At 45.9% G+C, this 23,586-nt stretch overlaps 1 protein-coding gene across 1 annotated transcript in view; it reads left to right on the top strand.

Moving 5' to 3' along the window:
* Nucleotides 1-6,130: 6,130 nt before the first annotated feature.
* Nucleotides 6,131-23,586, top strand: part of MINDY4 (MINDY lysine 48 deubiquitinase 4) — a 119,962-nt gene continuing 102,506 nt past the window's right edge. Inside the window, exons 1-4 of the mRNA XM_055420925.2 lie at nucleotides 6,131-6,266; nucleotides 11,976-12,095; nucleotides 19,155-19,390; nucleotides 21,959-22,205. Of these exons, the coding sequence (XP_055276900.2) occupies nucleotides 6,204-6,266; nucleotides 11,976-12,095; nucleotides 19,155-19,390; nucleotides 21,959-22,205 (666 nt within the window). The 5' untranslated portion in view covers nucleotides 6,131-6,203. The remainder of the gene's footprint in view (nucleotides 6,267-11,975; nucleotides 12,096-19,154; nucleotides 19,391-21,958; nucleotides 22,206-23,586) is intronic.

Below are 23,586 nucleotides of genomic sequence, written 5' to 3'. Positions count from 1 at the left end.
TCCAAATATATTATTGCAAATGAAGGAAAGAATGGATTCTGGGGGCAATCAGTGCGTTTTGCCACGATGCTTTGAGAAAAATTTCCATTGGTTTACCTGGACCAGCATTTGCATATAGAATGCTTTTTAAGAGGATATTACACTGTGATTTCCAAAGGATGACATCATCTTGTTTCAATCAGGAACTATTTACAAGTTGGCGCTGGCAGCTATGTCTGAGGGTCTGGGATCTGCACTTGATGGTGAAAGCACCAGAGTATGGAGTGACTGTGGAAGACTGTGGTTTTCTCTAGAGAAGGTATCTTTTATATCTGGGCAGTGTCTAAGGAGTTTTGCTCAAGAATTTCTCAGGACCATTGCAGAGTGGGTATGCAGCAAGGTGGGTTGAGGGGGGATGCTTAGTGAGAGTTCTCTGGAGAAACAGAACTAGTAGAAGGTATACAAATGAAAGAGAGAGATAAGAGAGATAAGTCTGCAGGGCAGGCTGGGAGTTTGAAGACCCTGGGAGGAGTCGATGTTACAGCTTGAGACAAAGGCAGTTTGAAGACAGAATGCCATCTTCCCTGGGGAGCCTCTATCTTTTCCTCTTAAGGCCTTCAGTGGATTGAATGAGTCCCACCCCATTATGGAGAGTAATATGCTTTGCTGTTGTTCAGTCACCCAGTCATGTCCGACTCTTTGTGTCCCCATGGGTTGCAGCATGCCAGGCTTCCCTGTCCCTCAACATCTCCTGGAGTTTGCCCAAGTTCATGTTCATTGCATTGGTGATGCTGTCCAGCCATTTCATCCTCTGATGCCCTCTTCTGCTTCTGCCTTCAATCTTTCCCAGCATCAGGGACTTTTCCAATGAGTTGTCTGTTAGCATCTCAAAGTCAACTGATTTAAATGGTGATCTTATCTAAAAATATACCTTCACAGACACATATAGACTAATGTTTGACCAAATATCTGGGTAGCTTGGCCTAGCCAAGTCAGCATGTGAAATTAGCCATCACAGATGTGGAAAAGAATTGTATATACTTCTTGCCTAAGGCAGCCACATTCTCAAAATTTCACTGGATGCCTCTGCTTACCCCTCACTCTCTGCCTGGATGGTCCACTACACAGGCCTGCCTGAGTGGCTTTACTGTACTTACTTGTGCAGCTAGCTGGACCCCATCACTTCTGAGAGTGAGCAGGTCTGGGATGCTGTGAGCACGAAAGCCTGAGAACCTCATTGGGGCTGTGGCAGCCCCATTTCATCGGGCCAGATGTCTGGGGCCTGGTTCTTCCCTCCCTCTGCAGTCTCATGTTGGTAGCCTTGTGGATAGAGACTGGGAGGTGGCCAGTGAGACAGGGCCATGTGGAGAGTGTGTGGATAAACTTTTCCTTCATGTTGCCAAGGACAGTGGCTTAGACTAGCTCTGACTACTGGGAGTGGTGGTCAGGACAGTTAGGAAAGACTGAGGGTTGTGTCATTAAAGGACTCTCACAATGTTCTTCCAACCCAGCTGGTTCCAACAAGCTTCACCTGGTCAGACCCTTGCTCCCACCTCCCTGAGCCTGGAAATCAGGTCTCTGGGGAGGACATTCTCATGGGGACAAGCATGCATGCTTCTGTTTTCAGAAATCTTCTGATCCAGGCAAATGCCCTGCCCTGCTATGCCTGTAAGGGGCTCTAAGTTGGAAGGGGATCCATTCATCAACCCCCCCTCTCTGGAGTATCCTGGAGGAGGCATCACATGATCTTTAATTCTCACAAACCAATGCAGCAGTCCTACCTCCCTGTTCTAAGGCCCTCTCCACAGCTGCTGGACTCTGCTGTCAGAGCCCAGCGGGGCACCAGGCAGAGTCAGGGACCCCTTAAACTCCTTTGGTTAGACTCATACAAACACAGGAGCTCATGGACTCTCAGATGTATAGAGTCACTGCAGCACATATGTACACACGTGCCTGCAGAACACTTTCTGCGTTATAAGACATCTAACTTGTCCCTCCAATGTAAAGTCCAGTGAATTTCCCTCTGCTCCCCTTTCCTCCTTTACATCCTTCTGGATCTCAGAGGCATAGAATTAATTATTAATATGTCTTGGTTCATGACATCCTCTCATCATTGGTCCCTGCAAGGTCATCTTTTATTAACTAACGAATTAATAGAAGTACAATAGCAATCGCTTATGAAACAAATACCTCCATGACACCCAGAACACTGGCAATTACTTATACTTAAGTATAACCTTGTGCCCTTGCCTCCCACTCCCAAGGCAACTGCTGTTCTGAACAATACGGTCTTTACTCTCTCACTTTTATTTTTAAAATGCTATGCTGAAGTCATGTTTCTTACAAATTTTATGATTTTTTGGTTTACATTGTTTTAAGCAAGAGAGTTCCAGAAAAACATCTATTTCTGCTTTATTGACTATGCCAAAGCCTTTGACTGTGTGGATCACAATAAACTGTGGAAAATTCTGAAAGAGATGGGAATATCAGACCACCTGACCTGCCTCTTGAGACACCTATATGCAGGTCAGGAAGCAACCATTAGAACTGGACATGGAGCAACAGACTGGTTCCAAATAGGAAAAGGAGTATGTCAAGGCTGTATACTGTCACCCTGCTTATTTAACTTATATGAGAGTACATCATGAGAAACACTGGGCTGGAAGAAGCACAAGCTGGAATCAAGATTGCCGGCAGAAATATCAGTAACCTCAGATATGCAGATGACACCACCCTTATGGCAGAAAGTGAAGAGGAACTCAAAAGCCTCTTGATGAAAGTGAAAGAGGAGAGTGAAAAAGTTGGCTTGAAGCTCAACATTCAGAAAATGAAGATCACGGCATCTGGTCCCATCACTTCATGGGAAATAGATGGGGAAACAGTGCAAACAGTGTCAGATTTTATTTTTTGGGGCTCCAAAATCACTGCAGATGGTGATTGAAGCCATGAAATTAAAAGACGCTTACTCCTTGGAAGGAAAGTTATGACCAACCTAGATAGCATATAAAAAGCAGAGACATTACTTTGCCAACAAAGGTCCGTCTAGTCAAGGCTATGGTTTTTCCCGTCGTCATGTATGGATGTGAGAGTTGGACTGTGAAGAAAGCTGAGCACTGAAGACTTGATGCTTTTGAACTGTGGTGTTGGAGAAGGCTCTTGAGAGTCCCTTGGACTGCAAGGAGATCCAACCAGTCCATTCTAAAGGAGACCAGTCCTGGTTGTTCATTGGAAGGACTGATGCTGAGGCTGAAACTCCAATACTTTGGCCAATACAACTCCAGTACTTCGCATGAGGTGTCATGCAAAGAGTTGACTCATTGGAAAAGACTGTGATGCTGGGAGGGATTGGGGGCAGGAGGAGAAGGGGACGACAGAGAATGAGATGGCTGGATTGTATCACTGACTCGATGCACATGAGTTTGAGTGAACTCCGGGAGTTGGTGATGGACAGGGAAGCCTGGCGTGCTGTGATTCACGGGGTCGCAAAGAGTCGGACACGACTGAGCGACTGAACTGAACTCAACTGAAGTTTACACAGAGATCTGTTGTATGTAATCTTTTGAGGGTTCACTTTTTCACTCACCATTCTATTGTTAAGTCCACTGAGTAGTTCACTGAATTTCTGAGTAGGCAAATAATATGACTGCTAATCACTAGTGAGGCAATGCTCGTCTTTGCTATGGCTGGTTTTTGGCTAGCAAGTGGCGTGGAAAAATTGTGATTGCATGCTCTATAGCTCTTGTTTATTTATTGGCTCCAGGGGTGGATCCCCACTTATGGAACTTGGAAAAGCATTAAAATATGATTATTATTGGTAGTTATAATGATTTCTCTGGAAGAGGAAATAGCAATCACTCCAGTATTCTTGCTTGGAAAATACCATGGACAGAGGAGCCTGGTGGGCTGCAGCCCATGGGGTTGCAGAAAGTCGGACATGACTTAGAAGCTGAGTATAAATGATTGGGTGTTTATTTTGATGATGTTGTTGTCACATCTCTGCATGTTCATTATAAGGAGTAATTTTTGAGGACCTCACCTGCCACTCACATTCTGGCAGGAGAGCTAAACTCTCTCACAGTGCTTTGTGGGATTCTCCAGCTGACGAGAGCACAATGTGAAAGAGTCAGGATGACTGGCTGGGATCAGCTGTAAGAAATGGGATACATGATGCGACCTACTCCCTCCCCCAGAGTGCTGGCAGGACACCCTTCACTCTTCCCCTACTGATTATCCCCTTTAATGTGGCATTTTAAAGTTATTTCAGGAGACTCGGTGGTAACGAATCCACCTACCCGTGCAGGAGGCACAGGTTCAATCCCTTGGTCAGGAAAAGCCCCTGGAGCAGGAAATGGCAACTCACTCCAGTATTCTTGCCTGGAAAATTTCATGGACAGAGGAGCCTGGAGGAATACAGTCTATGGGGTCACAAAGAGTCAGATAAGACTGAGCGACTGAGCATGATATGCAAAGTTATCTCAAGGTAATTGTATCCCTAGGATCCAGCTATGCATTTGGAAAAAGGATGCGTTCTTGGGCTTCTCCTGCTTAACCATTCCATTTCAATGTGTTAAAAAAAAAAGTACCACAGTTGATAAAATATAATACACACACGCACACCCCACCCCCCAATATGTCTAGCCTAAAATTTACCTGTATTACTGATTGTTGTAATTGCCTCCTAATTCATCTCTCTGTTTCCCCACTGACCCCTCTACAGTTAATTCTCAACATTAAAGCCAGAGAGATCCTGTTAAAGCCTGCTGAAAACCCAATTTAGGAGACTTTCCTGGTAGTACAGAGGTCAAGAATCTGTCTGCCAGTGCAGGGCGCAGGGGTTTGCTCCCTGGTCCAGGAAGATCCTGCAAGTGGCACAGCAGCTAAGCGCAGGCACCACAACGATTGAGCTGGCCTGCTGCACCTACTGAAGCAACAAGGGGAGCCACTGCAGTGGGAAACTCACGCACCACGAGGGAAAGTAGCCCCTGACTGCCGCAATGGAGACAGCCCGCGCACAGCAACCAAGATCCAGTGCAGCCATAAATAAACAAATAATATCAAAAGAAAGAAAGAAAGAAACCAAACAAACCCCAGTTCAGAGTAAAAGCCCGAGTCCTTCTGAAATCACAGGCTTTCATCGTGGGTCCTGCTGCCCCATTCCCTCCTGGCCTCCCTGTTTCACAAGCACTCAGGCTTGATGCGGTCTCAGGACATTTACACTTGCTGCTGCTTCTACCTGGAGGGCTCTGCTCTGAGCATCGGTGTGGCTTTTATCCTTTCTTCTGTTTTTTGCTGAAATACTGTTGTTATTATTCAGTTGCTAAGTCACATCTGTCTCTTTTGGGGACCCCATGGACTGGAGCCCTCCGGGCTCCTCTGTCCATGGGATTTCCTAGGTAAGAATACTAGAGTGGGATGCCATTTCTTTTTCCAGGGGATCTTCCTGACCCAGGGATTGACCCTTGTCTCCTGCATTGGCAGGCAGGTTCTTTACCACTGAGCTGCCAGGAAAGCCCGTGTGACCTTTAGCACAATCTTAACCTCTCTGAATCTCAGTGTCTTGTTTTTAAAACATAGGCCAATAGTAACTACCTGGACTGGAGGCTGCAGGATTAAAGACGTGATGATGTATGTAAATTCTTGCTGCTTAGTAACTGGCAGTGTCCTTATGGGAAAGCAGGCACCAAGGAAGCCAGGGACTCATCCTTTAAGTTCAGCACCAAGTCAGCAGAAAGCCCTAGGCCTCCTTTTCCCTGCAGCCCGGGCCAACTGGGGTCAGTCAGCCTGTGGGAACCCAGGAGAAGGCGGAGGTGCTGGGGCTAGACCTCTAGGGGCCACTTCACTGTGGGTTTACTCCTTTAGGAATCAGGAGGCAGGCACTCTCCCCCATTCACACCTTGAGAGATGGGGACTCAGACTAGAACAGTAACTTGATCCAGGAAACCCAGATGGACAAGGCCAGTGCCAGGACGCACAAGTCGGGAGCCCCTGGCCTGGTCCCTGGGATGCGCGAGGTTTGTGCCTTCTGGATTCTGCTTCCCGCTCTCAGAGCAAGTTTGAAGGATGCTCCTCCCCTTTCCTCCTGCCTTCCCAACCCGTTCACTCCCAGGGGAGGGGCGGAGTTCCCCGGCCCTGCTGACACCGTCGCCACGGCAACGCGGCCATACTGGCCGCAACGGACCGGGGGTCTGGGTCTGCGGCGCTGCGGCCTCGTGGCAAAGCGGAGCATGGACAGTCTCTTCGTGGAGGAGGTGGCGGCCTCCCTGGTCAGGGAGTTCCTCAGCAGGAAGGTACGTGGCGCCACCCTTACAGTTATGGGAAGTTGCTTGATTGTGGGGGTGGGTGAGGGGAGCAGCCTGGAGACTCCGGCTCTGGAGACCTTTTGGGAGGAGCCCTTCCCCTGCCCTAGAGATGCCTGCTGTGAGAGCCCCTTTCCCCGGGCTTTGGGAACTACATTTCCCAGGAGCCATTTCTGTCTCCGCTCACTTCCCGTAAGCAGGGACAGGACTGCGGCCGCCCTTAGAGGTATCCCTCCCTCCCCGGCTCGCGAACCCCGGGCCTGCGCCCTCCTCATTTTCCTAAAGTTCCCGAGGCTCTGGGAGCCCAGCAGGCCGGCATGGGTGCCCGACTCTGATGTAATCAGACTTACATCCCACTGGGAAAGAACTTCCTCCCAAAGGGAACCCAGAGGGCTAAAAAAAGTTCTTGCCAGTCAAACCCTTTAGTCCTGTTCATCAATGGGTAGTTCAATCGAGGTCGATTTAAGTTCTCTTGTTATCTTTACCGGTCTTCCCTGGTGACTCAGCTGGTGAAGAATCCACCTGCAATGCAGGAGACCCCGGTTCGATTCCTGGATCGGGAAGATACCCTGGAGAAGGGATAGGCTACCCACTCCTGTATTCTTGGGCTTCCTTGATCGCTCAGATGAGGAGGAGGAGCGATGGCATGACCTCAGAGGAGGTCATGGCAACCCATTCCAGTATTCTTGCCTGGAGACTCCCATGGACAGAGGAGCCTGGCGGGCGGCAGCCCATGGTGTGGCAAAGAGTCCAATACGACTGAGCGACTAAACACAGCAGGACCCATTATCTTGTACAAGGAGAGTTTTCAGGGAACTCAGAAGTTGGGGCGGTCCTTGGCTGTCACCTGTTCTGACAGTGGAGGTGAAGGCAGGATGGGGCAGAGGTTGCTGGGAGTTACACCATGTTTAGTAGGGGTGTAGGGAGAGTACCCATTGCTCTTACACAAGATCTCCTGGAGAAGGAAATGGCAACCCGCTCCAGTGTTCTTGCCTGGGAAATCCCTTGGACAGAGGAGCCTGGCAGGCTACAGTCCATGGGGTCGCAAAGAGTCTGACATAACTTAGTGACTAAACAACAACAACAGAAGAGAAATAATGAGACCTGCCCATGGCAGATTTATAGTGAAGATTAATAATGATCTACAGGCAGGTTTCAGCCACTGTATCTGGCACACAGTAGGCATTCAACATCTCTGATGTGCTTCTGTTTTGAAAGTGTCTTTCTTTGCTTTTTGAAAATGTATTTTTATTTAAAATACAATGTGGCCTCAACTGTATCTGCTCTGTTTTTATGACTGATTGACCCACCATCACCTAGTCCTGACTAGCACAGGATATCAATGATACACCCTGTGAGGATGACCACTGCCATCGTTAAGTCTGGGCTACCAAGCGGAACTCCCTGAATGTCTTCCCCATGCCTATCCTCTCTTGAGTACAAACGAAATCCAAAATCCTCACCTGATGTTTGGGCCTCCCCTGTAGCCTGACCTCAGCTTACTAGCCCAGCTGCATTTCCAGCTTCTCTCACATGCTTTCTGCTGTTCCATCCCAAGTCCCATTTCCTTCGAGAGGTCTCAGGTTCCTGTGGCTGGAATAACTGACTCATTTGTCTGTGATCTGCTCATGGGCCCTCATGTTATAACTTATGCATCTGTCTCACTCACTAGACAGGTTCACATTGCTGACACTGAACTGGGCAGAGCCTTTGCAGTTATCTGGTTCACTTGGCTTCCTCTCTTCCGACTTTTCATTGGGAGACACTAAACCCCAAGAGGAGAAAGGAGTCTGTTACCCACAGTCACTCATAAAGGCATGGAGAGCTGGGACTGCAGCCCAGATCAGCTGCTTTCTGCTCTGGGGCGGAGACTGTGGACTTTCCTTGGGGCTTGGTGCAAAGCAGGTACCTACCTACCTAACCAAGAGAGTTCCCATCCTGATGTGGGGTACCTTCCAAGAGCCTGTTTATTTTCTCAAACCCTCATAACAGTGCTGAAAGACATGTATAATTATTCCCTTTCACAAAAGACTATGATCAGACTGGGAGGTGAATAAACTTGCCCAGGGTGAGCGGGTCAGATCATGCCACTCCTCTGCCCAAAACCCCTCATGTGTTTCTTTTGCAATTAGAATAAATCCCAGGAAAGGCCTTGCCCGGGCCTACCAGGCTTCCTACAACCTGGCTGCCAGCTCCCCCTCGAACCTCACCTTCTACTGCTGCTTCCTTTACCCTCCATCCTACATCATGCCCAGCTATGCTGGCCTCCTCCAAGCGTGATCCCTCCACAGGGAGAATCAAGACAGTCTCCTGGCAATGGCAGGATCCACCAAGCTTGTGTCCCAGCTGCACTCTCCTGCAAGCACATGTCCTTGCCTGCCTCTGCCACCTCTTGCAGGTGGTCATGCCCTAAGCTTGTCATTTCCATAATCCCAGTTCCAAGCATCCCATCATCCTCACTTCCAGCTCATTCCTATCAGCAGCCCAATATAAACTATTCTTCAGCCTCACTCCCTCTCCATTCCACTGTTCTTGCCAACTTTTCATGGTCCCTCAGCCCTCTTGTGGCCTCTCCCCACATCTTACCCACACATCACCCCTCAACACCCTTGTCTGTCTCTCCCTTCTTTATATTTGGCCTACTCCTTGCTTGCAGTGCGGCGCTAAATGAGGCTGGGGAAAAACACACCGTTATGTTGATGGTTTTACGATCAATTCATGGTCTCTCGCTCCTGTGATGCCTCAGAGATGCCTGCCCACCTGGTTATACTTCTCCAGTCTTGTTCTTAGTCACTCAATTGTTTCTGACTCTTTGCGACCCCATGGACTGTAGCCCGCCAGGCTCCTCTGTCCATGGGATTTCCCAGGCAAGAATACTGGAGTGGGTTGCCATTTCCTTCTCCAGTCTCCAGTCTTAGATGAACATTTCACACATCTCTCTCCTCAAGCTCCAAAGCCCCTTTCCCCTCTTAATTTCACTGAGAAAATAGAAGCATTCATGAGAAAACTCCATCATGCCCTACCACCACAGTAACTAACCCTCTTGGGCCTGAACCATTTGCCCCATCCTCCGTCCTGCTCTTAGGAATGAGTTCTGCATCCTCTGGGTAAGGCCAAGCCCTGCCGTGTGCCTGTCCTCTCTGTGTGCTCCAGGACACTGGTGCAGTTACCAGCCTCTCTCTCTGTTGTGTCATTCATTTTTGCCTTCTCTCCTGGGTTGGTCCTATCAACATGGAAACATGCTCCTACAAATTCCATCTTGATCTCCAAGCCCCTCCAGCTGCTAGTCTATTTTTCTTCTCCCTTTTATGGCAAAACTGTATGAAAGGACTATGTATGCTCTGATTCTAATTCTTCTCCCTGTTTTCTCAAACTTTAATCAGGCTTTTGTCCCCATCAGTCCTTGGAGACAGCTCTTGTCAGGTACATCAGTGACTTCTTACTTTTAGTCTTTACATTTATTGATCTAACAATCGTGTTGAACTCAGTTGGTTATGCCCTTCTTGGAAACTCATTCCCCTTGGCTTCTGGAGATCACCTCCTTTTGGTTTTCCTTCTGTACCTCTCTGGTCACTCCTTCTTGGGTTCTTGGCAAGTTCCCTGTGGCTTCCTGAGCTGTGCATGTGAAAGTTGCTCAGTTGTGACCGACTCTTTGCCATATCATGGACTGTAGCCTGCCAGGCTCCTCTGTCCATGGGACTCTCCAGGCCAGAATACTGGAGTGGGTAGCCTATCCCTTCTCCAGGGTATCTTCCTGACTCTGGAATTGAACTGGGGTTTCCTGCATTGCAGGCGGATTCTTTCCTGTCTGAGCCACCAGGGAAGCCATGTGCATGCCGGTGGATTTAAAGACTTAGTCTCTGACTCTCTTCTCTTCTCATTTTTCAGCCACTTCCACCACTGTTGTCGGTTCCATTACTATCGACATGCTGACAATTTCCAAATGTCTGTCTCTAGCCAAGACCTCTCTTTGAACTCTTACGTTCTTTCCAACTGCCTAGTTTACATTTCCACTTGGCTATCCAATAAACATCTCAACTTCACACATTCAAAAGTCAATTCCTGATTCTTTCTACCTCCTGCAATTTTTCCCACTTCAGTAAGTAGCATCACTAACTGTATGGCTGGCTGGGCCAAAGCCTTTAGAACCATCCCTGGCTCTTTCCTTCTTGTGCACCCTGCATGCAGTCCAACTGTACACTTGTGGGCTTTACCATCAGAGCATATGAAGAATGTAACTACTTATTTACACTTCTGCTACAACCACCCTGGTCCAAGCCACCTCCATCTTTTGTGTGAATTGTTCAATAGCCTCCTACTCTTAATGCTTAATCCCCTGTCCCATATAGTCTGTCCTCAACCTAGAAGCCAAGCAGTCCTTTGCAAATATGTTAGTTCAGAATGCTCCTTTTTTTTCCAGTCCTCCAGTAGAGTTCCCATTTCACAAAAGCCAACAAGGCCTTTGCTTAGCAAGCTCTGGGCAACCTCTCTGACCTTATTTCCTCTCATTTTCCCCTAGTTATATGACTCTAGCTATACTGGCCTCCTTGTAGCTGCCATAGGGCCTTTGTACTTGTTGTCATTTGGGTGAGCTCTATGAAGGTCAGGACTTTGGTCTTTTCACTCCTCTGCCTCTAGCAGACAAACTGGCGGACTAGTGGCTTGTTCCTTTCATTTCACAGATGAGGAAACTGGAAAACAGGAGTGAGCACATAGATGATGGTCAGTAAATAGCTGACTAGAAGCTTCCTTTTTATTCTCTTTGGTTCAAGGTTGCATGCATATGTCTTGTTTAACAAATTCTTCTTGGCCCAGCTCATGGCAGGCAGCAGTGTTTTTCTTGTTTTCCCAGCACTGAGAGCCTCTGCAAAATTCTGAACACAAAGCCCGGGGGAGCCACTAAAGCCTGGCTCACACTGGGGTCTGGATCCATCAAGAGCAGGGGGATCCCTTAGTGCCAGGCTGGGCTGCGTGTGAGACATCTCCCGTTCTTCTGCCTTTTGGTGATCATCGCTATCTGGGGAGGTGGGCAGGCTGCAGCTCCTGTGGTTGTTTTCAAAAGAAGGAGCCAGACTCTTAAGGGGCCCAAGGGCTGGGCCTTTTGGGAGTTCAGGGCTGGAGGATGGGAAGCAGCTGCGCTGGGACACAGCAGACGCTCACCACGTGCTTCCTGTGAGTCTGGGTCCTGGTGTCACCTCTTCACAGTCCGGGGTGGTCAGATCTCCAGCTATGTGAGTCCACTCTATTATGCTGGACAAATCAACCCTGGTGCCACATCTGCAAAAAGAAGGGAATGACTTGGCCTTTTGCTTATGTGTTTCTTCCTGTTTATTTTTAACGCTTCATATCCCATGGCCCCAAATCTAAACCAAAACCTGAGCTCCTGAGCCAGTGGTGGGCAGCTTGATGATTACCTGAATTTCGCTTTCTTTTTCTCTAAAATGTGCTGACAGCTTCAGCCTAAGCTCCGCCCACAGGGGACTGTAAGATTCGGAATAATAATCATGAAGATGATGTCAAGTGTAAAAGTTACATAAGAGTAAATACTTAAGTCAGTTTTCAGTCCTCCCAATATACTGTGAGGAAGGTGGGAGAAGATGACATGTTGAACATCAGCAGTCTTTTTGTTGATCCTCTGCATCAGAGCTGGGAAGGCTGAGATTTAAAATGGTAAATAGTGATTTAGAATACTTCCCTCAGGGCTTAAAGAAGACGTGTGTGACCATGGACCAGGAACGCCCACGCTCCAATCTCAGCATAAACAGCAGAAATGATCTCCGAAAGGTTTTGCATCTTGAATTTCTCTACAAGGAGAACAAGGTACATGCTTTCAAAGTGTGGTGGGGAGTTCTGGAACGGATTTTGGCAATGTCACGGTACTCACGAGCCCTGACAGGTCATCAGAGACCAGGGGCTAGAGGCTTGCCGTACCTGCGGTCAGGGAGAAACAGACAAATCCCCACTGTATGCTGGGTTTCTAGCTTCTGTCTGCCCCACCCCACTGTCAGAGCGTGCATGCACCGTATGGGGCTCATTTTTGCACCCAGGCCTGAGCCTGTTAACAATTATTCCCTGTGTTCCTTCCTTTCCCGAGAGACTATTTTTAGTAAGACTGTACTGAAGAATATAGCATTCACTTATGCTAAAATTTTCCATTCTTTGCCTCTGGAAGAAGGAATGGTTTTCCTTCTTCAGCTCAGAGTAATACTTTTTTCTTAAGGCCACTGTGACATTTAATTCAGGCACATGGGGGGTTTGGGTTCAGCTAACCCAGATGTGTTGAAGTTGAGATAGCAGCTGGAACAGGTACCTCCTTGGGTGGTGATGGGAGTGCTTACTTGATCCTCCGCCTTGGTCCCCTCGCCGTCTGTTATAAGCCTTCAGGATACTGCATGGTTTTCTTCTGTTGTGCTTATTACGCATATAATAGAATATTTGTGTGGGTGTTTACTTAGTGTCTGCCTCCCCCACTACTCTGGACGCTTCAGGATACCGGTTGTATCCCCATACTTCACCATGATGCTTGATGATGTGGTAAATAGTGTGTATTTATGAACGAGTGAGTGAAGGAGCAAGTGAATGCAGATGCGAACGAATGTCTGAATTAATTGCTCCTTCTGTTAGAAGAGAGACTCTTATGATCTGACTTGTTGACCCACAATGATGCACCATGTGAGAGTTGTGAGTTAAGATTTATTTGGGGCAAAATGACGACTGCAGCCTGGGAGGCAGCACCTCAGATAGCTCTGAGAGACTGCGCCAAAGAGGTAGTGCTGCTGCTGCTGCTAAGTCGCTTAAGTCGTGTCCGACTCTGTGCGACCCCATAGGCGGCAGCCCACCAGGCTCCGCGTCCCTGGGATTCTCCAGGTAAGAACACTGGAGTGGGTTGCCTTTCCTTCTCCAGTGCATGAAAGTGAAAAGGGAAAGTGAAGTCTCTCAGTTGCGTCCGACTCCTAGCGACCCCATGGACTGCAGCCCAACAGGCTCCTCCGTCCATGGGGCTTTCCAGGCAAGAGTACTGGAGTGGGGTGCCATTGCCTTCTCCAAAAGAGGTAGTGGGGAAAGGGCAATATGTAAGATTTTGATGAAGCAGGAGTTCAGTGCAATCAAATGCTTACTTTACAAGAGATTTTCTGTTAGTCACAAGGCGCTGATGTCATCATGAAGGGTTTTAATGCTTTTCTAGGTATGAGGAGGTGCAAGGATTAGGATCCTGAAATCAGTTCCTAAAAATATTTCAGTATCCTGAAAATATCAGTTCCTGAAAACCATCTTAAGACTTGTTCCACCAGTTTCCATGGAGCAGAGTGCCTCACTCTCCACCTTGCCCTCACGGTGTGCCAAGAGCTGCAGCAGCACAGGAGTCGCTAATCTCCACAGAGGCAGATGGCAAATACCCTCAGCAAGCACCAATTTGTAGTTGACAGATTCAAGAACGGGCTCTCCAGCAGATGTTGCCTCGTGGGAGGGCATAGTGTCAGAGGTGGAAAGAGCCTCATGGACATGTTGTTCAGCATTTATCACAAGTGGCAGCCAGGTGAAGTCTTTCCAGAAGCCCTGGAAAGACCTTCGTGCTCTGGGTCCTGTGGTGACACATGGGCCCCTCCATCTCCTGTATGCACTTGGTTGAAGTCCTGTAGACAGAAGACTACTGCTCAGGCAGCAGACACGCAACAGTCATCCGACACTCAACAGTCATCCACTGGCTCTCTTACAAGGCAGGAGAGTGCATTGGACATTTTACAAAGATTTTTTTCCAGAGAGAGTGAGACAGTTAAGCAGAAAATTCAGTTAATCATTGTGGCACAGTGAGATTTTTCTAAAAATGTACCTTTACCTGACTTCCTAGAAGCATCTTTGCCATTCAAGTTATTTTTGTTTCTTCACTGTAGTATGGTCTCCCTAAGGTAGCTATTATCTTAAGATCCCTAAGATATTTTCATTCAGTTCAGTTCAGTCGCTCAGTCGTGTCTGACTCTTTGCGACCCCATGGACTGCAGCGTGCCAGGCCTCCCTGTCCATCACCAATTCCTGGAGTCCACCCAAACCCATATCCATCGAGTCGGTGATGCCATCCAACCATCTCATCCTCTGTCGTCCCCTTCTCCTCCTGCCCTCAATCTTTCCCAGCATCAGGGTCTTTTCAAATGAGTCAGCTCTTTGCATCAGGTGGCCAAAGTATTGGAGTTTCAGCTTCAAGATCAGTCCTTCCAATGAACACCCAGGACTGAGCTCCTTTAGGATGGACTGGTTGGATCTCCTTGCAATCCAAGGGACTCTCAAGAGTCTTCTCCAACACCACAGTTCAAAAGTATCAATTCTTCACCTCTCAGCATTCTTTATAGTTCAATTCTCACATCCATACATGACCACTGGAAAAATCATAGCCTTGACAAGACGGACTTTTGTTGACAAAGTGATGTCTCTGCTTTTTAATATGCCGTCTAGGTTGGTCCTAACTTTCCTTCCAAGGAGTAAGCGTTTTTTTAATTTCATGGCTGCAATCACAGTCTGCAGTCATTTTGGAGCCCAGAAAAATAAAGTCTAACTGTTTCCACTGCTTCCCCATCTATTTGCCATGAAGTGATGGGACCGGATGCCATGATCTTAGTTTTCTGAATGTTGAGCTTTAAGCCAACTTTTTCACTCTCCTCTTTCACTTTCATCAAGAGGCTTTTTAGTTCTTCTTCACTTTCTGCCATAAGGGTGGTGTCATCTGCATATCTGAGATTATTGATATTTCTCCCGGCAATCTTGATTCCAGCACAAGCTTCTTCCAGCCCAGTGTTTCTCATGATGTACTCTGTATATGAGTTAAATAAGCAGGGTGACAATATACAGCCTTGACGCACTCCTTTTCCTATTTGGAACCAATCTGTTGTTCCATGTCCAGTCCTAACTGTTGCTTCCTGACCTGCATACAGGTTTCTCAAGAGGCAGGTCAGGTGGTCTGGTATTCCCATCTCTTTCAGAATTTTCCACAGTTTATTGTGATCCACATAGTCAAAGGCTTTGGCATAGTCAATAAAGCAGAAATAGATATTTTTCTGGAACTCTCTTGCTTTTTCCATGATCCAGCAGATGTTGGCAACTTGACCTCTGGTTCCTCTGCCTTTCCTAAAACCAACTTGAACATCTGTAAGTTCATGGTTCACATATTGCTGAAGCCTGCCTTGGAGAATTTTGAGCATGACTTTACTAGTGTGTGAGATGAGTGCAATTGTGCGGTAGTTTGAGCATTCTTTGGCATTGCCTTTCTTTGGGATTGGAATGAAAACTGACCTTTTCCAGTACTGTGGCCACTGCTAATTTTTCCAAATTTGCTGGCATATTGAGTGCAGCACTTTCACAGCATCATCTTTTAGGATTTGAAATAGCTCAACTGGAATTCCATCACCTCCACTAGCTTTGTTTGTAGTGATGCTTTCTAAGGCCCACTTGGCTTCACATTCCAGGACGTCTGGCTCTAGGTGAGTGATCACACCATCGTGATTATCTGGGTTGTGAACATCTTTTTTGTACAGTTCTTTTGTGTATTATTGCCACCTCTTCTTAATATCTTCTGCTTCTGTTGCTGCTGCTGCTGCTAAGTCGCTTCAGTTGTGTCCGACTCTGTGCGACCTCATAGACGGCAGCCCACCAGGCTCCCCCGTCCCTGGGATTCTCCAGGCATGAACACTGGAGTGGCCATTTCCTTCTCCAATGCATGGAAGTGAAAAATGACAGTGAAGTCTCTCAGTCATGTCCGACTCTCAGCAACCGCATGGACTGCAGCCCTCCAGGCTCCTCTGTCCATGGGATTTTCCAGGCAAGAGTACTGGAGTGGGGTCTGCTTCTGTTAGGTCCCTACCATTGCTGTCCTTTATTGAGCCCATCTTTGCATGAAATATTCCCTTGGTATCTCTAATTTTCTTGAAGAGATCTCTAGTCTTTCCCATTCTATTGTTTTTCTCTATTTCTTTGCATTGATCGCTGAGGAAGGCTTTCTTATCTCTCCTTGCTATTCTTTGGAACTCTGCATTCAAATGGATATATCTTTCCTTTTCTCCTTTGCTTTTTACTTCTCTTCTTTTCACAGTTATTTGTAAGGCCTCCCCAGACAGCCGTTTTGCTTTTTTTGCATTTCTTTTTCTTGGGGATGGTCTTGTTTCCTGTCTCCTGTACAATGTCACAAACCTCCATAGTTCATCAGGCAGTCTGTCTATCAGATCTAGTCCCTTAAATCTATTTCTCACTTCCACTGTATAGTCATAAGGGGCTTTATTTAGGTCATACCTGCAGCCATGAAATTAAAAGACGCTTACTCCTTGGAAGGAAAGTTATGACCAACCTAGATAGCATATTAAAAAGCAGAGACATTACTTTGCCAACAAAGGTCTGTCTAGTCAAGGCTATGGTTTTTCCAGTGGTCATGTATGGATGTGAGAATTGGACTGTGAAGAAAGCTGATTGCCGAAGAATTGATGCTTTGAACTGTGGTGTTGGAGAAGACTCTTGAGAGTCCCTTGGATTGCAAGGAGATCCAGCCAGTCCATTCTAAAGGAGATCAGTCCTGGGTTTTCACTGGAAGGACTGCTGCTAAAGCTGAAACTCCAATACTTTGGCCACCTCATGCGTCAAGTTGACTCACTGGCAAAGACTCTGATGCTGGGAGGGATTGGGGGCGGGAGGAGAAGGGGACGACAGAGAATGAGATGGCTGGATGGCGTCACCGACTTGATGGACATGAGTTTGAGTGAACTCTGGGAGTTGGTGATGGACAGGGAGGCCTGGCATGCTGTGATTCATGGGGTCGCAAAGAGTTGGACACGACTGAGAGACTGAACTAAACTGAACTGAACTGAATGGTCTAGTGGTTTTCCCCACTTTCTTCAATTTCAGTCTGAATTTGGCAATAAGGAGTTCATGATCTGAACCACAGTCAGTTCCTGATTATTTGACTTATCCAGTAGTTATTAGCTGTTATATAATAAATTGGAGCTTATATTTTATAGGAAAATATACTCATTAATCTATCTATGTCATCATAGAGCTATGTCAGCTCAAAACTAGAGTGATTCTGGGAAAGCCCTGTGATTTAATGTTAATTGTAGTAATTTGTTTTCCCCCTTTAACTATGCCATAGATAAAATGCCTTTATAGAACTAAGGTTTTGAAAAATGGTATGCAGATTCATATAAAGGCTGTATCTTTATGAGCAAAATGATACAAAAAACCACAATGTATAATTCAGGTATTTAGGCCCCCAAATCTCTCATACTGAAAGATAAATAAGAAGGTTGAAGTAAATTATGTAATGTACCCAGTCCTCCAACACTCTTCCTTGTAAGTTTCGTTTAGATGTAGACAAAATAGTTTGGGTCCTATTCTAAAAGATAAAACTGTCCCCTGATTTTCACTGCCTGATAATTCTGTTGAGTTTGGTCATAACCTGTGGGTCTTGGTCCCGGAGTTCTACTGCATACATAGGTCAGGGAACTAGTAAGGGGGAAAGACTGGGTACACCCAAGGGTTCCCTGTGTGCCAGGCACTTTATCAGGCACTTTATCACTCTGACTGCAGCTCTCCACCTGCCCCATGCCTGGCTGCCTTTCCGCAGGGCCTAAATGTTTCCTGGCAGGTGGGGTGCTGACTGATGCATGGTCTAGCTCCTGAGACCAGCTTGGATAACTCTGTGCAAATTACTTAGGAGAACTTCTAAAAGGAATCAGGGTTCTAATCTTGGCGGTTCTGGTTTAGTAAGACTCAGCAAGGCCCAAGAATTTGTCTTTGAAAAAAACCTTCAAAGGTCATATTTAGTGCTGTCAGGGTGGGGGAGTACTGATAACCACTTGTTTCCAGAATCTACTACTAAAGAGTTTCATTTTCTGTCTTTTAAAGATTGGGACATAAACTGAGTCAATCCTGACCGCCTCTCTGTGCTCCTGCATTAACCTTCTGACGTTTGTCTCTGGCATTCCTTGTGTCCAGTGTTAGATGTGGAGTACACAAACTAAGAAGGGGCTTCCCAGGTTCCTCAGTGGTAAAGAACCCACCTGCAGTGCAGGAGCCACGGTAGACAAGGGTTAGATCCTTGGGCCACGGGAAGATCCCCTGGAGGAGGGCATGGCAACCCACTCCAGTATTTTACCTGGAGAATGCCATGGACAGAGGAGCCTGGAAGGCTACAGCCCATAGGGTTGCAAAGAGTCGGACAAGACTGGTGACTTAGCGTGCGCGCGCGCACACACACACACACACACACAGCACACACAAACTAAGAAATCATTCAGGTCCCAAATGTTTATAAACTAGTAGAGTTAGTGATCATAAAGACTTAATTTTTTTTTGAATGAAAGGATATATATTTTATACATTTATTTCCAGGCAAAAAAAACCAAGAGGAAATTTGATTAGGTATGCCTCTGTTCATGTCACATTTTATTATGTTTGTTCACTGAATCTCCTGTCTCATGCATTGGATGCTAGTTCTTTGAAGGTATTGGTTTTATTTTCATCTCTGTTGTAGTCCATGGGGTCGCTAAGAGTCAGATACGACTGAGCAACTTCACTTTCACTTTTCACTCTCATGCATTGGAGAAGGAAATGGCAACCCACTCCAGTATTCTTGCCTGGAGAATCCCAGGGACGGGGGAGCCTAGTGGGCTGCCATCCATGGGGTCGCACAGAGTCGGACACGACTGAAGTGACTTAGCAGCAGCAGCAGCTGTTGCTACCTAACACAGAACTTGACATATAATAAGTAGTTAGTGAATGTCTGCTGAATGTATGGATGAGTAAGAAGTTGATAAACTACGTCAAATAATTGCAGTGGCTGCTTTCCCCACCCTTCCTCTTAAGCTGTAAATAAATTAAGGATTTTTTTCCTTCCAATGATAGGCAAAGGAAAATCCTCTAAAAACAAACCTTGAACTCATTACCAGATACTTTCTGGATCACTTCGGGAATATTGGTAACAATGTTACTCAAGAAACACCAATCCCTGCACTCTCAGTATCAAAGAAAAGTAACAAATTACCATTGAGAAGCTCAGAGACCACTCTGGTAAACATATACCACCTCGCAGATGAAGATGAGAGTTGGAGAACATCATTGTCAGAAATAAGCAAAGCCAGGTACCTCTTCTTATTTATACTGTGGGTTAGTTTCTTATTTCTTCTGTAACAAATTATGATAAACTCAGTGACTGTAATGTAAACTCAGTTTCTTCAGAGAAACACGACCAGCAGGAACCAATAGGATATATAAATGTGTATAGGTATACATTGGCTTCCCAGGTGGTGCTAGTGGCAGAGAACTCGCCTGCCAATGCAGCAGACATTAAGAAATGTGGTTCGATCCCTGAGTTGGGACGATCCCCTGGAGGATGGCATGACAACCGATCCTCCAGTTTTCTTACCTGGAGAATCCTATGGACAGAGGAGCCTGGAGAGCTGCAGTCCACGGAGTCTAAAAGAGTCAGACACTACTGAAGTGACTTAGCACGCTTGCATAAATATATGTGTGTATAAATGTTATGTATTTAAATAAAGATTTATTTTAAGGAATTGGTTCATGTGGTTGTAGGGGCTGGCAAGTTTGAAATCTATGTGGCAGACTAGTATGCTGGAAATTCAGGCAGGTTTTCTGTGTTACAGTCTTGAGGCAGAATTACTTCTTTGGGAAACTTTTGTTTTTGTTCTTAAGGTTGTCAACTGATTAAATGAAAGTGAGTGAAGTGAAGTCGCTCAGTTGTGTCCGACTCTTAGCTACCCCATGGACTGCAGCCTACCAGGCTCCTCTGCCCATGGGATTTTCCAGGCAAGAGTACTGGAGTGGGGTGCTATTGCCTTCTCCGATTAAATGAAGCCCACCTATATTATCTAGAGTGATATCCTTTACTTAAGCAGCTGAATTGTAGATATTAATCACATCTAAAAAATATCTTCATAGCAACATCTAGACTAGTGTTTGACCAAACACTTGGGGAGCATAGCCTAAACAAGTTGACCTACAAAACTGAACCTTTATGATGTCCTAAAGCAGCACCAATTTATTACCTTACAGTTGAGGTCAGAAGTCCAAAATTGGTCTCACTGGGCTAATGGCAAGGTGTCAGGAGGGTTGGTTCTTTCTAGAAACTTTGAGGGGAGAATCTGTTCCCTTCCCTTGTTTAAATTCTAGAGGCTGCCTCCATTCCTTGGCTTGTGGCCTTTCCCTCTGTCTTTAGAGCACGTCACTACAACCCCTGCTTCTGTTGTCACATCTCCTATACTGACTCATCCTCCCATCTCCCTCTAAGAGGGACCCCTGTGATTGCACTGGGCCCACCCAGTCAATCTGTGGTAATATGCCCATCTCAAGATTCTTTTTATTTATTTTTTACTGGAATATAATTGCTTTACAACATTGTGTTAGTTCCCTCTGTACAACATCGTGAGTCACTTGTGTGTAACATTTATCCCCTCCCTCTTCATCTCAAGAGTCTTAACATAATCATGTCTGCAAAGTCCCTTTCTTTTGCCATGTAAAGTAATGTATTCACAGGTTCCAGGGTTTAGGGTGTAAACATCTTCAAGAGGCCATCACTCAGCCTCCCACACTCTGCATTTTCAGAATCCCTGTCATGGAGCACTGTTATTTTTCTCTAGAGGCCATGGGAATGAACCACTTTGTGATGAAGGATACTTATGATTTAAAATGTGTAATTTAATTTCCATGATTCAGAAGATTCAAGGGCTTCCTTTGTTAGCATTTTCTTAAAGACAGGGGTATAGAATTCTGAAAGGCCACAGAACACTGGAGAGATGAAAAAATCTGAAAAATAAGGCCTTTTAGAACTCAGAAAAAAAAAAAGAAGTGGCATTCTTTTTTTTTTAAAAAACTATTTATTTATTTATTTGGTTGCACTGGGTCTTATCTGTGGCATGAGAATCTTTGATCTTTGTTGCAGTGTGTGGGATCTAGTTCCCCAACCAGGGATCGAACTTGGGCCCCCTGGATTGGGAGTGCGGAATCTTAGCCACTGGGCCACCAGGGAAGTCCTGCTCTCTTACTCTCTTAAACATACACATACATACACGTGCACTGTCTTTCTTTCTTATTCTTTCTCTCTCTCAGTGCCAAGCAACCCAGGAAAAGAAGCTGTTTCCATGCCTAGCTTTGCTGAACTTTAACTGGGAACACCAAGTTTGCCAAAGGCCTCCATCCACCACATTCAATAGTGTGCAGTGATGGGGCTCCACCCCTTTCAAGACTATACCCTCCTCCCCCCTTATCCATGGGGGACACATTTCAAGCCCCCCAGTAAATGTCTAGAGCCCTGGTTAGTACTAAACCCTATATATACTATAGGTGGGGTGGGGTGGGGAATTATTGTATTGAAGGGAGACAGTTTTCCTTAATCACTGGGGTCTGGAATAAACAAGGATGCTCTTTATGTTGACAATTCAAGGAATCCTATCATCAGTCATCAACCCTGATTTTGTTTCTTGTTTCTGGTCTCGTTTTGTAGGCCAGACCTGCCCAGAAATAGAAGTCTTTTCTTTTTCTTACCTTTAATGATAAAGCTGGTTAGAAATCACCACAGATTTGTGAATAGGCTTACTGTGAATGCCTATGGACTGTGCAATTTATTATTATTGCTTTATTTATTATTATTCCTTTGAGGACTCTGTTTTAATGGAAATATCCCTTTTTTGCAGACACGACTGTCTTGATGGGGATGTACTTGGTCATTTTGTATCATCCAAAAGGTCCTTGCACAAAAGTAGGCCCATAAAGACTGTCCCAGGTGAAAGCCCCCCTGTGGCTTCTGCTTGGGAGAAGATGGACAAGCTTCCAATGTCAGAGCCTTCCTTGGACATGAAGAGGATGGGAGAGAAGGTCAGGCCCAAGTCTGGCCTGATTGTCCGAGGCATGATGGCCGGGCCCGTTGCCAGCTCCCCACAGGTGGGCTTGATGCTTGAACTATGAGCATGATGAACTATGAGCTATGAACTATGAGCTATGATGCTTGAGCTTGATTCTATGAGTGTGGAAATTGAGGACGGGCATGGCTTAAGGGGTGCCTGGGTTTATTTAGGGTGCCCCACACAGGGCTGCTCCAGAAGGGAGGATATATATTATGGGATAGGCAAGAATAAGGGGCCTTTTATCATTCCCTAGCTCTCCTGCCAGCTCCCTGTGGGGCCATGGCCTCATCGCCTTCCCTGTCCTCAGCTTACCCATCTTATCAACCAGGTATTTACCATGGTTCTATGTTCCTTTGCTGAGTGAGAGCACATCAACCTAGGTTTATCTTTGCAGTTCAGGAGTGGGGGACCCAGCCAAGTCTAGAGAACGTACTTTTTATTTTTAAAAACATGATAGTGATAAGAGAAAAAGAAATTCCAATCCTTATAGTTTGGTTTTGCTTTAAAAAAATTCTAAAAATTTAACACTGATATGTTATAGTCTCCCTTAAAGAGAGGCGATGGTAGGCTCCTGTCAGGTGGGAAACTAAAGCAAAGGAGAGAATGAATGTAAAAGGAGTTTGTAAAACAAAAGAGAAACAGAACAAAGGAAAATCAAACACCAAACTCATAGTGTAGTGTCAGTCAAATCAGGGAGCCTAAGCAAACCATAAACAGGTCATCTGTGTCCACGCTGGTCACCGCCATGACACATGGCACCCCCATGTGTACATGCAGGTGAGGCTTCAGGGGTCAGCACTGTTCTCCCAGTTCATCTAGAATTAAAGGCAAAAGGCAGCGGACCCTCTCTCCGCCCCTGCTGACATCTTGTGAGATTTTCGGACAAGGTCTTTAAAGGTCTTTTGGACACGGTTTCTTGGCCATGGTCTTGTTTGTTAGACCAGATGTCCAAGACCCCTTTGAGATCTGGAATTTCATGGCTCAGAGATGGTCATGCAGTTGGAAAAGGGAAAAGTTTCTTCATTGTCTTTTCAGAAAACTAGGGGTATTCTTTACTATTACATCAAAGCGAGACAAGTTGTTTCTTACTGTGGAATCTGAAACCATCCCAGTGAACTTTTTGTGTGTTATCAGTTTTTATTGGTTTGTCTTGCACTTTGAATGAATCTTTTACCACTGCATTGCTTAGTAACATGACGCATTGGTCATGTGAAAGTTATTGTTTTATGAAGTTATTTAGATCCTCTGAATGTTGACACATTTCATTATACAAGAAACCATATAAAAAAATCACATTTGTTAATGTCATCACTCAACTCATCAGAAAGCTTTTAAGTATGGAGAAGCCCTCAAGTTCATAATGGCAAACATGTTTCTCCAAATTCTGATTTTTGAGGTAACTTGTATTTGATCACTGG

This window comes from Moschus berezovskii, chromosome 3 (assembly GCF_049115385.1).
Source record: "Moschus berezovskii isolate FMDL1 chromosome 3, NW_MosBer_1.0, whole genome shotgun sequence".
In the NCBI taxonomy this organism is placed as follows: Eukaryota; Metazoa; Chordata; class Mammalia; order Artiodactyla; family Moschidae; genus Moschus; species Moschus berezovskii.
Note: the sequence above shows the minus strand (reverse complement) of the source record. Positions and strands in the feature narration are given on the sequence as shown.